The sequence below is a fragment of the Lytechinus pictus genome, chromosome 3 (assembly GCF_037042905.1).
Source record: "Lytechinus pictus isolate F3 Inbred chromosome 3, Lp3.0, whole genome shotgun sequence".
NCBI lineage: Eukaryota > Metazoa > Echinodermata > Echinoidea > Temnopleuroida > Toxopneustidae > Lytechinus > Lytechinus pictus.
In genome coordinates this window covers 32,552,777-32,570,806 of record NC_087247.1, presented here as the reverse complement: position 1 = coordinate 32,570,806, position 18,030 = coordinate 32,552,777, and the positions used below count along the sequence as shown (strand labels likewise).

General features: G+C 35.4%; 2 protein-coding genes across 2 annotated transcripts; one reads left to right on the top strand and one right to left on the bottom strand.

Annotated features, from left to right (window-relative positions):
• Nucleotides 1-205: 205 nt before the first annotated feature.
• Nucleotides 206-6,100, bottom strand: LOC129257427 (uncharacterized). Its single transcript, XM_064096842.1, has 5 exons — nt 5,419-6,100; nt 4,099-4,157; nt 3,543-3,728; nt 3,038-3,132; nt 206-2,343 (listed from the first exon to the last, which is right to left on the bottom strand). Exons 1-5 carry the CDS (start codon nt 5,475-5,477, stop codon nt 2,107-2,109), a joined length of 636 nt encoding a protein of 211 aa, XP_063952912.1. The 5' UTR covers nt 5,478-6,100; the 3' UTR covers nt 206-2,106.
• On the top strand, nt 5,303-16,507 carry LOC129257429 (prefoldin subunit 5-like). The gene is made up of 6 exons (XM_054895746.2): nt 5,303-5,735; nt 7,653-7,755; nt 8,907-8,938; nt 9,444-9,518; nt 11,265-11,370; nt 13,421-16,507. Exons 1-6 carry the CDS (start codon nt 5,655-5,657, stop codon nt 13,492-13,494), a joined length of 471 nt encoding a protein of 156 aa, XP_054751721.2. The 5' UTR covers nt 5,303-5,654; the 3' UTR covers nt 13,495-16,507.
• The last annotated feature ends 1,523 nt before the right edge of the window (nt 16,508-18,030 follow it).

Below are 18,030 nucleotides of genomic sequence, written 5' to 3'. Positions count from 1 at the left end.
ATTTTCCCAGTTAATTTGTACTAGAAACCAGGCTCTTGGTATTGAATTTGGTATTGACTTTAATTTTTAATTCAATTTCAGAGTAAATTATAATGACTTATGTTGACTAAATTTCTAGTCTACTTACAATAACAATCATGTTCTCAAAGACTTTTAAGCCAGAGTAAAACAAAAGCAAAAACATGCACAAGACTTTTCTCCTATGAATTTTTTTAATGGGATTTCGAGCAACATAATTTGAATGGTGTAGCATCTGGTAAATCACATCACGTAATCGATTAGAGATATCATGAAACATGGTTCAACAGATAGATCACAAATTATTCACAAGAATGTTTAATAGCCATGAATGGTAATCAACAACTCGAATGAGTTCAGTAGAATTCTACAAAATAGTTACATGTTGTGATTTGTCCATCACTTTTCATGGAAATTAAATATTGATGCTTGTAAACTCTGCTTAGAGACCTAGGGAGTTTTTTCCATGAAACAAATAGTCATATTCACCAACAAATTTGCTTTGAACCAATCAAATGCAAGGATTTTGCTAGCTTATAACAATAGTGGGTGAAAATCACTGTTCCATGGAATCTCCCAAGTTGACCCACATTTCACCCTCGGCTTGACACTGGCAAAGAATCTTAAAACTTTTGATATTTAAGGAGTGCTTTACAAAGATTTAAGTCTGACTGAAAAATGCAGTCCCAGTTATGTGTTGTATACTGGTATATCGCATCACCGCATTGATCAGTTCACATTTAAGTAGGAATATTAGTCAAACATAAATCTATGTGAAACACCCCCAGAAGGTAAACACACTTTGTTACACATGAACTGGAATCCCAATATATGTATTTTGTATCAAGCTTCAAGTAATGTATGATAGCAAGATTTGAATTTCACCAGCCCTACTATCACGATCAGTTATTACAATGTCCACCATGATCAATAAATATCAAACAATGATCACATTCAATATTTTCTGCAGCTTTGGCCGAGATAAACACATCATGGGGTAGATCCAGACGGCTGAGACACAATAGATTTTGAGGGGCTGACTATTCTTTACAAAAAATACTACTCCTGTAATGGTGTTGTGTCCTACCCCGCTTGGCCTGCCACTGGACAATGATGAATTGGAAGAGAGACTCAGAAGGAGTTTTTTTAGGATTGACCACTGAATGTGACCCTTCCCCTTTGACCCTGGAGAGTTAGATTGAAGCCAACACCCCTTATGATTGGTCAACAATCCAAATTTGGAATTAAACATATCAATTGATGAGAAGATAAAAATACGGAGCAAACTCCTGTCCAAAGTTCTGAATGGTCGTATTAAAACTTAATTGATGATTTTTAATATTTTATTCCTCTTCACATGTATTAAAGCAAATTCATTTTAGAACATAAAAATAATTGAACCATTCACTACGCTTAAAAAAAAAATCCATCCCAATTTTTATTTTTTTAAATAGACATGAAATGAAATACTCTGAAAATTTGCTTTGCCCAATTAATCATGAGCCCGGCAGCTGCTGTGCAGCCATATCGATGAGGCTCTATCCCTTTAATCATTAAACGGCAAACAGGGTAGCAGCACATACTTAAACATCTTTTGGTCTGACGCGACCGGGATTTAAATTCCCGACCTCCTGGTTGTGAGACAGACGCTCTACCAACTGAGCCAACACACTGGTTTCCCGCATATTCGGCCATCACTGTATATTAACTGCTTGCCATTAATTCTGATGTTGACATTAGTATTCTAATAGTTATTTTCCTGAAAGAATCATTTGATTTTTAAATCTCTAAAAAATTTGCACAATATGGTTTCATCTAGAAATGGGTCAGAGCCTTTTTTTATAATGTCTTTGTTCTACGCCATGTTGCTTTACTTCAATTTTATGTCTGAAACATTAATATTCCCCATTCTTTAAAATATTTCCTGAAGCAATAGCCAATATTGGCTATTCATTGAAGTTTCAATGTGCAGATAATTCCAATATCATTTTCATGACCATGCAGCTTAAGCCATGACAGCTCAGGTCGTAACTCCACAATGATTCTTCCAAATAGAGTCTATTGTCCATGACGACACCGTTTCAAAGGTCACCTCTTGCCTTTATTGAACTTCTGTTTCTTGTTACCAGGGTGTGGTTTGGACGATGGTATGCACATAGCGCCACCTGCAGCGTCTCCTTCCTTGAGTCCACGAAAACGAGCCATCTCCTCGTTCTTACGCTTCAGGTTTTCCTTCCTGAAGAGACTGGTACCACGTCCTGGAGAGGTGATCTCAACGTTGATGGGTCTCCCGTGAAGTTTACTCAAATGCATTGCTAACGCACTCTGAAAAGCAGACAAAAAAATTTATGTAGCATACCAATGTGACAATATTTTTTTCAGATCATATCAAGGTTAATTCATCTTTGGATAGTTTTGTATCTCCCAGAATAAACAACCTGAAACCAATGAAAATTGGGAAATGCAAACAGAGATTTAACGTAATATATTCTCGCCAGACCACTTCAAAAGAATAAATGGAATATTAAAAGAACGTTGATACTGTGTTTCATAAACTCTGATACTGGTAACAACAGAAAATAAAGTGTTCACAGAATTTGAACAAAACTTAAACAGAATTATACAAAAATAAACAAATGATATCTGCCGAACATTTTTTCAGGAAAACATATAATTACAGAGTAATGAGCAAAGGAAGATCACAAAAATATTGAAAAATGCTGTTTATATACAGTGTGGTCTCAAATGTTGTTTCCTGTGTTAGCTACACCATGAAACGCATGTGGTAATGAATTCATTTCAAGCAAGCTAGAATTGTTAAAAATGTTGTTGTAAATAAGCATTCTGGCATACGATAAACACTTAAGGATTGTTTCCAACCATTTTCCATCAATAATTCTAAACCAGAACTCGAACTGAGCTTTAAATGAATTGAATGACATAAAACATGTCGTGAAATAATGTACCCCACAGTAGAACTGATATTCATTGTTATCAAGGGAATAGATATTCAACTCACCATGTATGATTTGTTGTTTTTAAATTCAATGTAGCCAAATCCTCTAGATTTACCAGTGTCTTTGTGTGTTGCTAACCTCACAGACTTCAATTCACCTGCCGTGTGAAAATGACAAATATGAAACATTATTTAAGCCAGCCATGTAATCCAAATTCTATATTGCTATGATTTTGAATATCCTCCTTTACTAAAAATTCAATTATTACATCATTCAGACATTACTTCAATGGGACACACTACAAGAACTCAAAAAAATATCTAACTAACTACCCCCCCCCCCCCCTCCAAACCCTTCAATTGAGCTTTTCAGGCAATGTCCAATCTTTTTCCTTTTAAGTGCACATGCTGGTATTACTAACACATTGCATTATCATTTATTTGATGCAAGATAAAACAGCATTAGAGATAACATGTCTTTTTTGCGGCCGTGCCGGGAATCATACTCCGGACTGCAATGGTGTAGTCAGGCACCTTAGACGACTCCGCTACAACGATGCTTTCTTACCAGCTTTAGAGAAGTGTTTGGTTATATCCTCTGTTGTAGCACTGTATGGAATCTGACCAACAAAGAGCACATAAAACTTCTTGGTTGAGGTTTTTCCTGAGGTCTTTCCTGACTTCTTCCCCTGGGTTTCCAGGGCATCCACACTCTCTGTTTTTACTGGAGGCTTCACAGCTGCTGAACTTGATCCTAAGGGTGAAATACATTATTTCAAATTAATTAATTACACTATAAACTGACAAATATTGGATAAAATGTTATAAAAACCTGATGGCATGGTAAAATCATAATTCGGTATTTCCTATTAATGCAAACAAAACATTAAGCAGACAAATCATATAAAATTTTCATAAGTTCACCAGTTTTAGGGCTCAAAATACTGGTACCTGCCAAAAGAAAAATATAACTGGCTTCACTTTCAAATTTTTTTAAAGACCAGTCTCTGCTCAAGTTTCCATTTTACTTACGTATACATTTCTTCATCAGTATGGGAAGGGGTGGGGGGGGGGTATTAAAATAAGGGTATTGAATTAATATGAATCATCAAATTATGACTTGCCTGTGGAATCACCTTGTTTATCTTGTTCATTCTGCTGTGGCTGATGCTCACTCCACCATCTTCAATTTAAAAAAAGTATTTTTATTTAGGAAACTTTACAAAATCAATTCAGTTAAATCACACAATGAACTGTAATCTGTATAGATGTATTAAAAAAGGGTAGGCCTAATAGTTAACTGACTTGAATTTTACAAAAAATATCTACCAAAACAAAAGTGTTGACTAGCTTCAGGAGTCGGAATGGCCAATGCTAATGCAGTTTCGCACCGGCTGACTTCACAAGGATTTCCCAATCAGATTGTTCGCACATGTCATAGCAAGTCTCTCAATCACATTTCAAGGTCAATAAACCCACCACTTTTCTGATTATCGTGATCGGGAACAGCTGTATTTCGGCTTCGATCTCGACGTCAAATTCTCAGTCAAGACATCGCTTCGCTTGGAGTGGGATTCCCCTATTATATTTATATGGTCTGAAGTTAGTGACCAAAATTATGCCATTATGCTGTGAACAAACAGGTGAGCGGCCGCAGGCTGATCTTCTGGACGCTAATTTCATTCCATAAAAAAACTACCGTGAAACCAATTCAAGCAAAGTGATGTCTGAATGAGAATTTGACAATGACCTCGTCGAGATCTAACCGAAATACAGACGTTCCCGATCGCGATATTCTTAAAAGCGCTAGGTACATTAGGTGTGATTGAGAGACTTGCTAATTTGCAAATTATTAGATCTGACTTTTAATGTTAACTTAATATGGTGGGGAAATTCTCTCAAAGTCGGCTGGTGCAAAACTGTCTACGACTACGGCCAGGATTATTACCTTTATTACTGGATCTACTGGAAAAATGCAATTACTTATGCAGTCGTGTTTCCAGGTCTTGATACAACCTGTAATACCATATGACTCAAGTTTATTCATGAGCCGCTGGTGAGGCACGGAGTCAAAAGCTTATATAGTGCGACATGACATTTCATTATTTCTTGAAGTTGAAAACTTGAGGAAGAATGGAAAAACGTTACACTAACATTACAACAACTAAAATATTCCCATTTTTAAACATATTAATAATGCTTTTTGAATATACGTAAACTATGCAATGCAGGAAACACCATCAACATTGCCATTGCATTGGCATTGCTTGCATTATGTTAAATTAAATTACAATTTTTACATGTCCTTACTTACACAAAATTCAATATGTGGTGCCTGGATTATTTTTTGGAAAAATCATGATCGGTGATGATGCTGTGTCAAAATGCCTTGACTTGATGATGACTGAGGCTTGGAAAAATACTTAAAATATGTTGTTACTTACTGCATTCTACGCTCCTTTCTGGACTTCACAGTTTCGGATTTAGCACTGTTTTCTGCCATATTTGTGCGTTTAGTTTGTCCGGCTTTCGTAGTTAGACATCTCTCACGACTCGTGCGCGGATTGCAACTTTGAAGTTGAGTTGGGAGTGTAGTCACAGTTTCACTTTCAGTTTCAGTCACTTTGGTACTGACTTAGTGTTACAGTTTTTTTTACGAGTTGCGATCAAAGAAGTAACCATGTCTGAAGGAGGACAGCAAGTGGACCTAATGCAGCTTCCGATTCCACAGCTAAATGGTCTTAAAGAACAGTTAGATCAGGTAAACTTTCAATTTTTTTTTACTGACTTGAACAAGCACTTACTCGCAAAAAGGCCAATGCGATAACTGACGCATGCAATTCTAATACACACATATTCAATAGGGATATTCACAATTTTGTGATAGATTAATTGGAATTATACAGGAGTTAAATCACCGTTGATGACACATTGATTGTGCGTGGTTTGCTATGAATATGACTGAGTGGTGAAAGCATTTGTTGGGGGGGGGGAGAATATTTGAACAGCTTAAAACTAAATGAACTAATGTCTGATAAACATGAATTTATTGGTCAAATCATGCTTTCGGTAACTATTCATAGCTCGCCGGGGCCCTGTGTCCTGTGGCTGTGACACTGTGTGTGTGCTGGGCTCTTCCCGGTGGCGGTGCCTCAATGCCCTTGATCCTATTAATTTACGCATTGCTATTGTGAAATCCTTTCCTTATTTGTGCTTACCATACATACCCTTTGACCAAAACTTGTGGGCATATTTATTTTGCCACCACAATGGAATTGGGTGCCCTCATCGCAGAGATTAAAGTCTAATTGACTGTCTTAAAGATCATCGTCGAAAAGGGGGGATCCACACTGAATTAAATCATTTGATTTTACCAGTTTGAAGTAATCTTGTAACAGGTATATACAGTGCGTCTGAAATTTTTGAAATGGCTGCCACATAAAAATATATCACTTTGGGGGAAAAGTTTTATAGAGCTCTAGATGGAAAGCAAATAATGTCAACTTTCAAATGACACCAAAAAGTAGCAAATCTATTCATGCTTGAGTGACCAATGCCCACTTAAATAAAGGGCAAGAAAATTAGGCTTGGCTGGAATTAGCCTTCCAATTTCTTCTTCTTCCGTTTATTACAGTCCTCTTTACAGAGTATAGTCGTACTTGACTGAGGCCAGTTATTGGTCACCCAAGGGTTCATTACATGTCACCGCGCACAGAAAAATCAAGCCATAGAAGTCGTGTGTTGTGGACCCAAGAAGTGAGATCCCAGCACGCGCGACCCACTAGTTAGAAATCCACTGCCAAACGCGGTTCGTGGTGCGAGGTTAGTATACTAATACTAACCTCGCAATACGTGTGAGTGGTTATTGGTAGGCGATTCCTTTGGAACTCGCAAAGTTGAGGGTGTTGTGGTAAATTAATGATCAATCATGATCAGTTTTGGTTGTTTGAGTAAATTTCATGAATTATTAAATTGAAATTAATGCATGAGTGAACATGAATTGCATTTTTAGTGCTCCATTTTAACCGTCATGTTGACATCAGCAGTGTGTAATTTTTTGAGATGCTCTGTAGAGCAAGGCCACATTTTATAGAAGATGTTTCAGAGGAGAAAGGGCCAATGAGAGGGTCATCATAGCCAGTCAACAGGGTATCAACGTGATCCCTGACCATGACAGTTGATGGCCCTGGATTGGTTTTTAAAAGCACTGTTGTCATTCCAGGGGGGGAAAGGTGTCTTACAAGACTTAAGCTTGACTTGCTTAGTGTCGAGGAACAATTGATATTTTACACTCAATCTCCTTGATTAATGTGCAGTAGTGCAATTCCTCTGAGCAGATTTGTCTAACAATGTGTTTTATACAGCATTCAACTATGAATTTGAGTGTGACTTCTAGTCACACTCAAATATTTGTGAAACACCCACTGGGCCTCATTTCATAAAAAAGTGGCTTATGATAGCAACTCGTGCTGGAATATCACCTTTCATTGGAAGAGTCAATCAAAAAGCAAAACTTTCAATGTTGTCATGGTAGTTGACATTCCAGCAAGACTTTTTATCATAGCAACTTTTATGAAATGGTGCACTCACTGCACTGCAATTGGTAAGATTCAATTCATGACTTGGCACCCTTAAAGAGAAAAAGAGAAATTTATATTTGTCTCTCTTTCTATTGCAGGAGGTGGAGATGATGCAGGGTTCCTTGCAGCAGCTCAAGATGGCCCAGTCTCGGTTTATGGAATCATCAGAAAGCATAGGCAAATTAAATTCTGATAATGAAGGTGAGCTGAAAATAGAAATAATAATAATAATAGTACAGTTCTTAATAGACGCATAACACCTACAGTTCTCTGCGTGTGAGGAAAGCAGGAAATATGGTTAGAATTGTAGATTTAAAATCAAATATCAAATAATAATAATTAATAATAATAATAATCCGCTTTTATATGGCGCTTAATCGGAACGACGTGTCTACCCCGGTCATCGGATTCAATCAGTCATTCCTGCACACAATGTGTGCACATCCTCCACTTTCTATATTATAAACATCAAAGAATATTAAAACATAGATTGAACCTAACTTAGTTAAACATTCTGAAAGAGTTGGGTCTTTAATTGTACTTTGAATTGCTCAAGCTGGGTAATATTTTGTAAAGCCATCGGTAGAGAATTCCATTGTGCTGAAATCTGTCAAAGATCATGTGGGGTTATTTATTTATGCCTCCGCCCATTTTGGGCTGTGCTGGAGGTGTTTTGTTTTCGGGTTGTCCGTCTATCCAAATTTTACTTTCGCGATAACCAAAAGAAAACCATTGGATGGATCAACCTGAAACTTGGCTCATGGATGTGTAGGAGCCTGGTGATCCAGAAGTGTACGCAGGGGGTGGTTACAAGGGTTCAACCCCCCTTGATTTTTTTTGATACCCGAAACCCCCCTCCTAAGAATTCAACCTCCCCCCTAAAATTTTATTATTTTTTTTGCTTGTCCAATTTTTTTGAGGTACGAAAGGACCTGAAATTGGTGGTGAAGACCCCCTTTTTTTTTGGGGGGGTGTCAACATTTCATTCAGCTTGAACCCCCCCCCCCCTTAAAAAATCCTGTGTATGCTACTGTGGTGATCTGATTAGATTTGGGGGTATAAAGGTAAAAAAAGATAGAAATGAAAAATATTTCTTGAATCTCACATCCTAAATCTTCATTAGAAGAAATCATCATATTGCCTATTCAGAGTGTAATGATTACTCTACCTGCTCTGGAAATGTAGCCAGTTTTCTCTTTCTCATTACATGTATATTCTATGTGATTGCTAGCATTCATTATGTGTATGAAAATAAACTGAATAGGTTAATGTACACATCTATGGACTAAACAAGTAGATGTGTATATAACTGGATAAATTCTAAATTTTGATTGATATCTTCTATTCTACAGGAAAAGAGATGCTGGTTCCACTAACATCATCTGTATCCTTTATCTTATCAATCTTTTTTTTGTGTGTGAGTAATTTTTTAGTCTAGGTATAGGACTATTTAGTGAAGAGTTAAATCATACTTTTGAATAATGCATGCTCAATTTGATTTGAGAATCAAAGTTATGTACAATGTGCTCTTTGGGGGCAGGGCTATCAGTCAGGAATATATTCACTATATTTTGCAAGGTATACAAATCTTTTGAATAAAGAGTAGAAGTCAAAACTCTTTTTCAAATTGAAAATAGTTATTTCTAAAAGTGAGAGGGTTGTGATTATTTATAGAGATGTGCTCCTATTCTGCCAACAACAAAAAAAAAAGAGTCCATGCAGATGAAAGACGTTTTTTTTTCTTCCAATAGCTCAACTGTTATTTTCATCATCATACAACCTTCCACCCACCCCTATATGATAATTTGGATATTGTATTATTGTTTTCTCTGTCATTTCACATTCTTTTGGTTTTGTGAAAATTATTCCTTGACTCTAAACTTACACAGCTCTATGTACCAGGCAAATTGCAAGATGTCAATAATGTATTAATAGATATAGGGACTGGCTACTATGTAGAAAAGGTAAGTTTTCGAGAAGCAGATATAGATTTATCACATGTATATTATTACTGAAGAGGTTTTTGTCTCACCTGCATCTATAGCAGAGTGAGACTATAGGCGCCGCTTTTCCGACGGCGGCGGCGGCGTCAACACCAAATCTTAACCTAAGGTTAAGTTTTTTAAATGTCATCATAACTTAGAAAATATATTAACCTAGTTCATGAAACTTGGACATAAGGTTAATCAAGTATTACTGAACATCCTGCCTTAGTTTCACATCACATGACCAAGGTCAAAGGTCATTTTATAGGGTCAATGAACTTGGGCCAAATTGGGGGTATCTGTTGAATTACCATCATAACTTTGAAAGTTTATGGATCTGATTCATGAAACTTGGACATAAGAGTAATCTAGTATCGCTGAACGTCCTGTGCAAGTTTCAGGTCACATGATTAAGGTCAAAGGTCATTTAAGGTCAATGAACTTTGGCCAAGTTGGGGGTATTTGTTGAATTACCATCATAACTTTGAAAGTTTATTGGTCTAGTGCATAAAACTTGGACATAAGAGTAATCAAGTATCACTGAACATCCTGTGCGCATTTCAGGTCACATGACCAAGGTCAAAGGTCAATGAACTTTGGCCATAATGGGGTATCTGTTGAATTACCATCATAACTTTGAAAGTTTATGGATCTGATTCATGAAACTTGGACATAAGAGTAATCAAGTATCACTGAACATCCTGTGCAAGTTTCGCGTCACATGATCAAGGTCAAAGGTCATGTAAGGTCATTGAACTTTGGCCATTTTAGAGGTAATTATTAGATTGCTGTCATTACTTTCAAATTTTATATAGTGTATAAAATGTGGATATAGGGGTAATCAACTTTCACTGACAAGTTTTAGGTCACATGATCAAGGTCAAATGTCAATGAATGTAGTATTGTTTCATTATATATGAATGGTGTATTTTGTGAATAATTATTTGATAGTAGTTTTCAAAGTCAGCACTGCTGCTACATTGAATCGCGTGATGCAGGTGAGACCGCCAGAGGCATTCAACTTGTTTTTAATGTACATCATTTTACTGAGTAAACATTTGACACAGTGGCCCATATTCCAAACTCTGGTTTGATTTAAACTCTGGTTTAACTATGGATAGCCAATTTTGACACAAACCTCTACCTCTAGATGATCAACAGCTCATTTGACACTCAAATTCATTTAGCAGGCATGATATATTAGAATCAGAATTCTGATTTTTTTATAATTTTTTTTATTCAGATTTTTTTTTTTTTAAACATGAAATCCTTTGCCTAGAACATTCTCATGATGTTTTTTACTGTTTTTTTAAAGTCAAATGATATAACTATCATGCAGACTCACCTTTACATGTAAAAATCACTTTCGATTTCTTTACTGTGCAAGAGCTTGTAACCCCGTCCGGGGCGCCTCGGACTTCGGCAGTGACTTAGCGACCATGAGCTATTTTTCAGATTTTTTTTCAGAGGGGAATATCATGCCTGCTTTAACTAAAACCTGTCAGTATTCTTATTGAATGAAAGCGACTGGAGTTGATTACTTCATATGGAAAACTTTCTTATCCTGACAATATTGCACAATTTGAAAATATAAAGATAATAATATGCCATGTATGAAAATATCGCTCGGTGCCCAAGTCTCACATCCCTCAAAAAATGAAAGCACGAATAAAAGTTAAAGAATTAGGCTTGATGTTTTATTCTTTGTGTTTATTTAATTTACAGTCACTTGAGGAAGCTAAGAAGTACTTCAAAAGAAAAGTAGATTTTGTCACTAAACAAATGGAAAAAGTGCAACCAGTACTAATAGAGAAATCAAAGATGAGACAAGGTAAGTTAAAGGTTTGGCCAAAGGTTTAATAAATGTCAATAATGTGAATTTTGCTCAAGTATCATCTAACTTGCCGATTGATTTTTGTTACCATTATTATTTGTTTAAATTTACATTATGATATGATATATTAATGATCTTTCGTTATTATTCGATATTTCTTTAAACTGATTTAAGAGTTTTATTAATTCATATTTGATTAGCTTGATGTAAAAACTATCTATCTATTGTAATCATGGTTTATGATTTAGCAATTATGGGCCACTTTTCATCATTTTTTATGGCAACATCAGGCCCAAAGAACAATAAAAAAAATGTGAACTTACCCTTTTGAGCTTTGATTTTACAAATTCAGTGATTGGATATCAAAAACCTACAGACAAATATTATATTCTGATTTTTTTTACCATTTCATGCTTGAGAAGTGGTTTATAAAACCCCTTCTAATTTAGAGTCCTTCAATGTGAGAGGAAGAAATGCTCTTAAATATTGTTTGTTTAAAAGTTAACAGTGCATATAAAAAAATACATATGAATATTAAATAGAATTCCTATCATAGGAACTGTCAAAACATGAAAAGAATATATATTAATTGAGTTATTACACTAATATCTGTACAAAGAGAACAATGAAGTGAATGATTGTATACTATAGTGGAATGCATAACCATACACAGCACTACTGTTTAAATTCTGCAAATCTCAAAAATTGTCAGCCTATTTGGAAATATAGAAGTTCTATTCTTGTACCAATTCAAATTTATTTTCAGAGATATAGCTCAGCTAGTTTATATGCAGATACATTAATATTTCAGGGTCAAAAGTATACACGAGGCAATTCTAGATAAATTGTCATTTTTCAAAAATTGATTAACTCTTCCATATCTTCGCAAATATTTTTCACATTAAAAAAATGGTATTAAAGAAAAAACCTAGGGCCCGTTTCGTAAAGGGCTTGCAACTGTTGTAACTTTGCAATTATGGCAACTACCAGCGAAACATTTATTGTGATTGGCTGCTGAGCCCTGTTACAATGGTAGTGGCCATTATGGCAAAGTTACAACAGTTGCAAATGTCCCTAAAGTTGAGATTTTTTTTTTAATATCCTGGGTTATTTAAACTTCTGGTCCCAAACAATTTAGCCATCAATTAAAGCTGCTAGAAGTTATTTTCTGAAAAAGCCCCATTCCATTCATGGAAATTTACTGTAAAAAAGGATAAATGATTTTTTATTGGTGAGGAAAACATGTGAAAGTTTACCAGTATTTTTAAGATTGAACTTTAAAGTTTTGCCCAAATGTTGCGTTAAAAAACCATTTAGAGAGATATGACTCAGATATAACAAAAAATATGCTAGCACTAAAATTTCTGAAAATGTCATAATTTATGAAATGATCACTTTGTGTAGTGTATATAAACTGGACTCCTGTATACTCTCGTGCTCTTAAAGAGGAAGTTAAGAATTGGTTTTAATAAAGCAGAAATATTCAATAGAAAAATATCAAGGTTTGATGAAAATTCATCAAAGGATAACAAATTTATGAATTACAGAATTTCTCATTTTGTGACGTCACAGACGAGCAGCTCCTCCATATGTGTGATAGAAATTTTTGAAAAGCAATTTTCTCAAAACTTTGAAAGTCATTTTTGTTGCAGGAGATATATCATTAGACACATCATTTTCATACCCCTTTCTATTAGAATTTTTATGTATTCATCATGTTTCTTTAAAAATTCTCTGATATAGCAGGAGCTGCTCGCATTGGATCACAAATTAAAAACTTTTTAAATATCATAGCTTTTTTTCCTTATTTATTCTTATTCTTGGATGGACTTTCATAAAACTTTCAATATTTTTCTCACATACTTCTGCTTTTATTGAAACCAAAATTTAAGGGTGAACTTCCCCTTTAATGTATAAAGGTATTGTGTTATTTCCCTGGCTGTAGACATTATATTGTTTAAAATGTTTAGATTTTATGTCTCCTTTTCTTTCTGAATTGATAACTCTTACTCTAAAGTTTTGTTATGTGCTTTTTTCTTTGTTGCAGTTGTGACAGAAGTGATGAACATGAAGATTCAAGCTCAAATGGCACAAATGCAGTCACAGCAAGCAAAATCATAGGAGATCAAAAGAGATGAGCTCTTTCTTAATATAGTGTATAAACTATTCATTTTTTAAGATATTACATGTCACTTTCTCTGTTTTGCATCTTAGTTTAATGCCCCAAGCCCACTGAATACAGTCTTGACCCTATTGGCCCGAATTCACAAAGGTGGTTTTTAAAACCATCGGTTGAACCAACGGTTTATGCAGATTTCCTGTATAAATTACGCTTATTTACCGCGTATATTAAAAAATGTCCAATACTTGTGCACGCTTTTATCACAATATGCCAAATTGACGCCTGTTGCCTTGGTTATCCATGCTATTTTATTCACGAGTCAACTGTTATTAATTAATGAGTCTGTTCTTCAAACAGTGGACTCATGAATGAAATAGCGTATTTAACCATGACAACAAGCGTCAATTTGGCGCACTGTGACAAAAGCGCGCATCAGCATTGGACATTTTTATTATATGCGGTGAATAAGCGTAATTTATACAGGAAATCTGCCTAAACCACGGGTTCAACCGATGGTTTTCAAAACCACCTTTGTGAATTTGGGCCATTGTGTTTCAATGCTAGCCTACAAGCAATGGCTCAAACTTTACACTTTTACCAATTATGCCATGTCTAGTGTAAAGAATAGACTCCACATTTTGTCTGTGTCAGCCACATTACATAAGGAGTCTAGTCTCACTACTTCAGACTCTGCAAATTGCAAGAACCAATGGTCTGTACCTGCAGACTAGTTTAATGCTGCATAAAAATACTGTATATTGTAGTAGCAGATACAGTGCACTTGAGGTTGTACCGTAGTCTGCAGGCACAGACCTTTGGTTTTCGGATAGTGCACACTACGAGTCTGAAATAGAGGGACTAGATTTTACTCATGTTCTGTTGCTGCCTTTACAAGACAGACATTTTGGAGCCTAATCTTCACTCTCGACATGGTATAACTTGTTAAAGTGTCAAATTTGAGTCTGTGCTTGTAGACTAGGTTTACCATCAGTTTTTTAAACAAGCATATCACATGGGTTTGTATGAGTTTGCAGTCTCAAGTGATGAGGGCCCCCATAACATGAAGCTTAAAAATTGATTGCGAGACTGATTTCTGCAATTGATTGTAATGACTATAATGTATGATCATTCTTAGAAGAATTTTGGAAATCAACTCCACAAAAAGTTTTATGTTATGGGGCCCATAAAGTTCGTGATTGGGTGACCAAGACTGGCTTCAGTATGACAGGGGTCCTATGACCTTTCGATTGCATCAATGTATGCTTACTGACCTACATTGTACATTGCAATTGATGTTTTGTTTAATTAAATTGATCTGCTTTTGTGAAGCAACCATTGTAAGGAACCCTGTCAAAGGTCCTTGCCTCATCTTTTCTCAGAAATCCTGCTGTACATGTATGGGTGTTGCATTTGCATGCTTTTTTTAAGAGAAGCTTTCCCATATTTTCCAATTTTTTGCTTGTAGATGCTGAAATATAAGGAATTGGAAAAGCTGCTTGTGGGTTACTCACAAAGAAGATGCAGCTCTATTAAACCTTGGGCAAGGTGCCTGTTTAAGGTTAAGGAATGTAAATGCAACAAACACTGATTTCATGGTGAAGTCTGCAAAATCAAGGTCAATTGTCATCATATCTTTGTAGATCTAAATGTAGATGGTTTAGCAAGTGTGCGCCTAACAGGCTGCTTGAAATGCTATGAATCCAGTGACCGGGTAATAATAATTGTGAAGCGCTTTGAACAGTTGTAGATTGATAAAGTGCTATATAAATTCCAATTATTATTATTATAGATCTACACTGTGAAATCATGAAATCTAAGCAGAAAAGTGACCACAATGGGGATCACCAACATAGATAACCATATGTGGGGCAGCGTATTATTATCGCTTGGAAAAAGGCTGACATCTGGCCGGAATACCACACTTGTTTTTTTCTATTTCTCCGCAATTACACATTTTCTCCCAGAATCATTTGGCACATTTTTTAAATTATATATAAACACTTTGGTGGTCATTTTATTGGATTTTGTTGGAACTCATTCAGACCCTTATCATAACTGGCATTTATGTGTAAATAATGCTGTCATATTTGGACATTTTTGTTCTCATGTCAAATAATTCCACCATGTTTTCCAAACAACTATGTATTTACTAAATAACACATGCTGTGTTTGCTTTAGTATATTGGTGGCTAATATATTTACATGTATGTACTGCTCATGAATTATGTCTTATTAATGTGGGCATCTCTACGTGTATTTGGAAAGTATGTCACTTTTAAAAATCAGTTTTGTGCTGATCTTCGGTTTGCTATTGATCCTTTCATGCAAATCAATATCAGAATTTAAAATATGTTCACAGTCATATTTGGGTATATGTTTACCAAACACCAACTGAATTTTGAGGTACAATAACCAGAGTTTTTTTTTTCAAATACATATGCCAAAATGCTTACTCTACTAAAAAAATTTGTCTTTGGTTAAAAAATTAAATGCTGTCAAGTAGTCTGGTTTGCAAGGAGCCTTCACTCCTACACTACAAATCAGATGCATCTGAGAATGAATCAACAATGGTACGCCAGGCCATGCGATCTGACATGAGAGTTGGTAAATCATGTAGGAGACTTCAAAGATATGGATTTGCTAGTTTACATTCAATTATTGAATACTGTATCAAAACTGTTTCTGATATGCTTCACTATTGGTATAAACATTTTTTATTTTTTCTTAGAAATGGGCTTGTTTTAAACATGTTTTCTATTATCGCTATTCTTCCATTTCACTCATATGACTGTACATATGTGTATGTGCAAGTGAGTCCTTTGAATTATGTTCCATTAAAGGAAGGATATACTGAGAAGATTCTTATTTGATCACATCTGTAAGTGAGAAATTGGCATGTAATATATTATGTAAATGTGTATCTTTTGCATTATTCTCTTTGAGGATAGATTGCTGTGCTTTTTATGTTTATGTTATATGAATGTTTTGTAATTATAAGAAAAACTAGATTAATTTAATTTCATTGTTTTCCTTTCTTAGGTGTGATTTGATTTGTGATACGGGAGAGGGGGAGCATGAGTGTGATGTATAACAGTGCTTGTATGGTGTGTGTGAGAATACATGTGTGTAGGGGACTTTATATGTGTGAGAGTACCAGAGTGTGGATGAAAGTGCTTGTATGGTGTGTGACTGCCTATCTGTGGGTGAGGGTGTGTGATTGTGAGGGTGTGCCTGTGTGTGAGGGTGCTTATGTGTGTAAAGGATGCATGGGTATGTGTGAGGCATGATTGTGTGTGTGGGTGTGTTTGTAGGAGAGAGAGAGGGGGATCTGTATACTAACATCATATACAGATCAGTTTGTGTGGGGGGGTGGGATACTGAAAATGAAGACTGTCACTGAATAGAGATCATGGAGCTTTAGAAAAGAGAGATGATCAGAGATCTCAAGTTAAAAGGTGTTTTAGCCTTCTTGGAGCTAGAGAGAGCAAGGTGGGGTATGTGTGTGGGGCGGGAAATAAGGTGTTAGATTGGCCCGTAGGGTAAGAAGATGGAGCAGCCACATGGTATATTACAGGGGTTTGCTTGGCTGAAAATAATTACATCTAAAAATAGAGTAAAATTCACTGCTGAAAACTTATTCAATATCTGATGACAAATCACCAAGTTATTGGATTTTAAAGTTATACAATATTTTTGTGAAAACAGTTACATGCATGCCTGTCATGAAGATTCATTTGGTAGGCTGATGATGCCATATCCCCAGTTTTCCTTCATGTTATTACATTAATTCACAATTATTTTATATTTCCATACATGTCTTCATGGTGTCTCCCTTGTGACGAAATGATTTGTAGCAATTAATATCTTGCGCATGAGATCAGTTGACAATCTTTTTAATTTTTTTCATTTTTGGTGGACCAAATTTGGATAAATATAATTTCATGTAAATAAAATCAAAAGAATAATGGGGGTATGACATCATCAGCTTGTTCACTGCATATACATGAAGACATGCTTAGAACTGTTTCATCAAAATAGTGCAAAGCTTTAATATGATAACTTTGTTATTTCTTGTCTGATTTTGAAGAAATTGTCAGTGCTTGGTTTCGTCTGATTTTACATCTGTTATGTTCAGCCTGGAGTACCCCGTAGGACAATAACAAAGCAAACACAACCTTTGTTCTGATTAGCATATTGCTTGATCCAAATAACTTTTTAATCCCATTGATGTGCAAAATTGAAATTTACATTTGATAAATAGCATTAAAAATCAAGCATCAGTGTATCTGAAATGCAAACCATATTTATTTTTCACTTTGATTATATTTTTTTAATCATTTTTCATTATTATAATGAAGTAAAAGTTATGAGATACCATGACAATCTTAACTGTTGTATGTTGTACCCATAGAGATGTATACTAATTATGGCTGTACCCCTCACACACACCCACACATATATGTATACATACATGTACATATTATATATTGTGATGCCAAGTTTATGTACCGAACGCTCTTGAGATGAGAGAATGC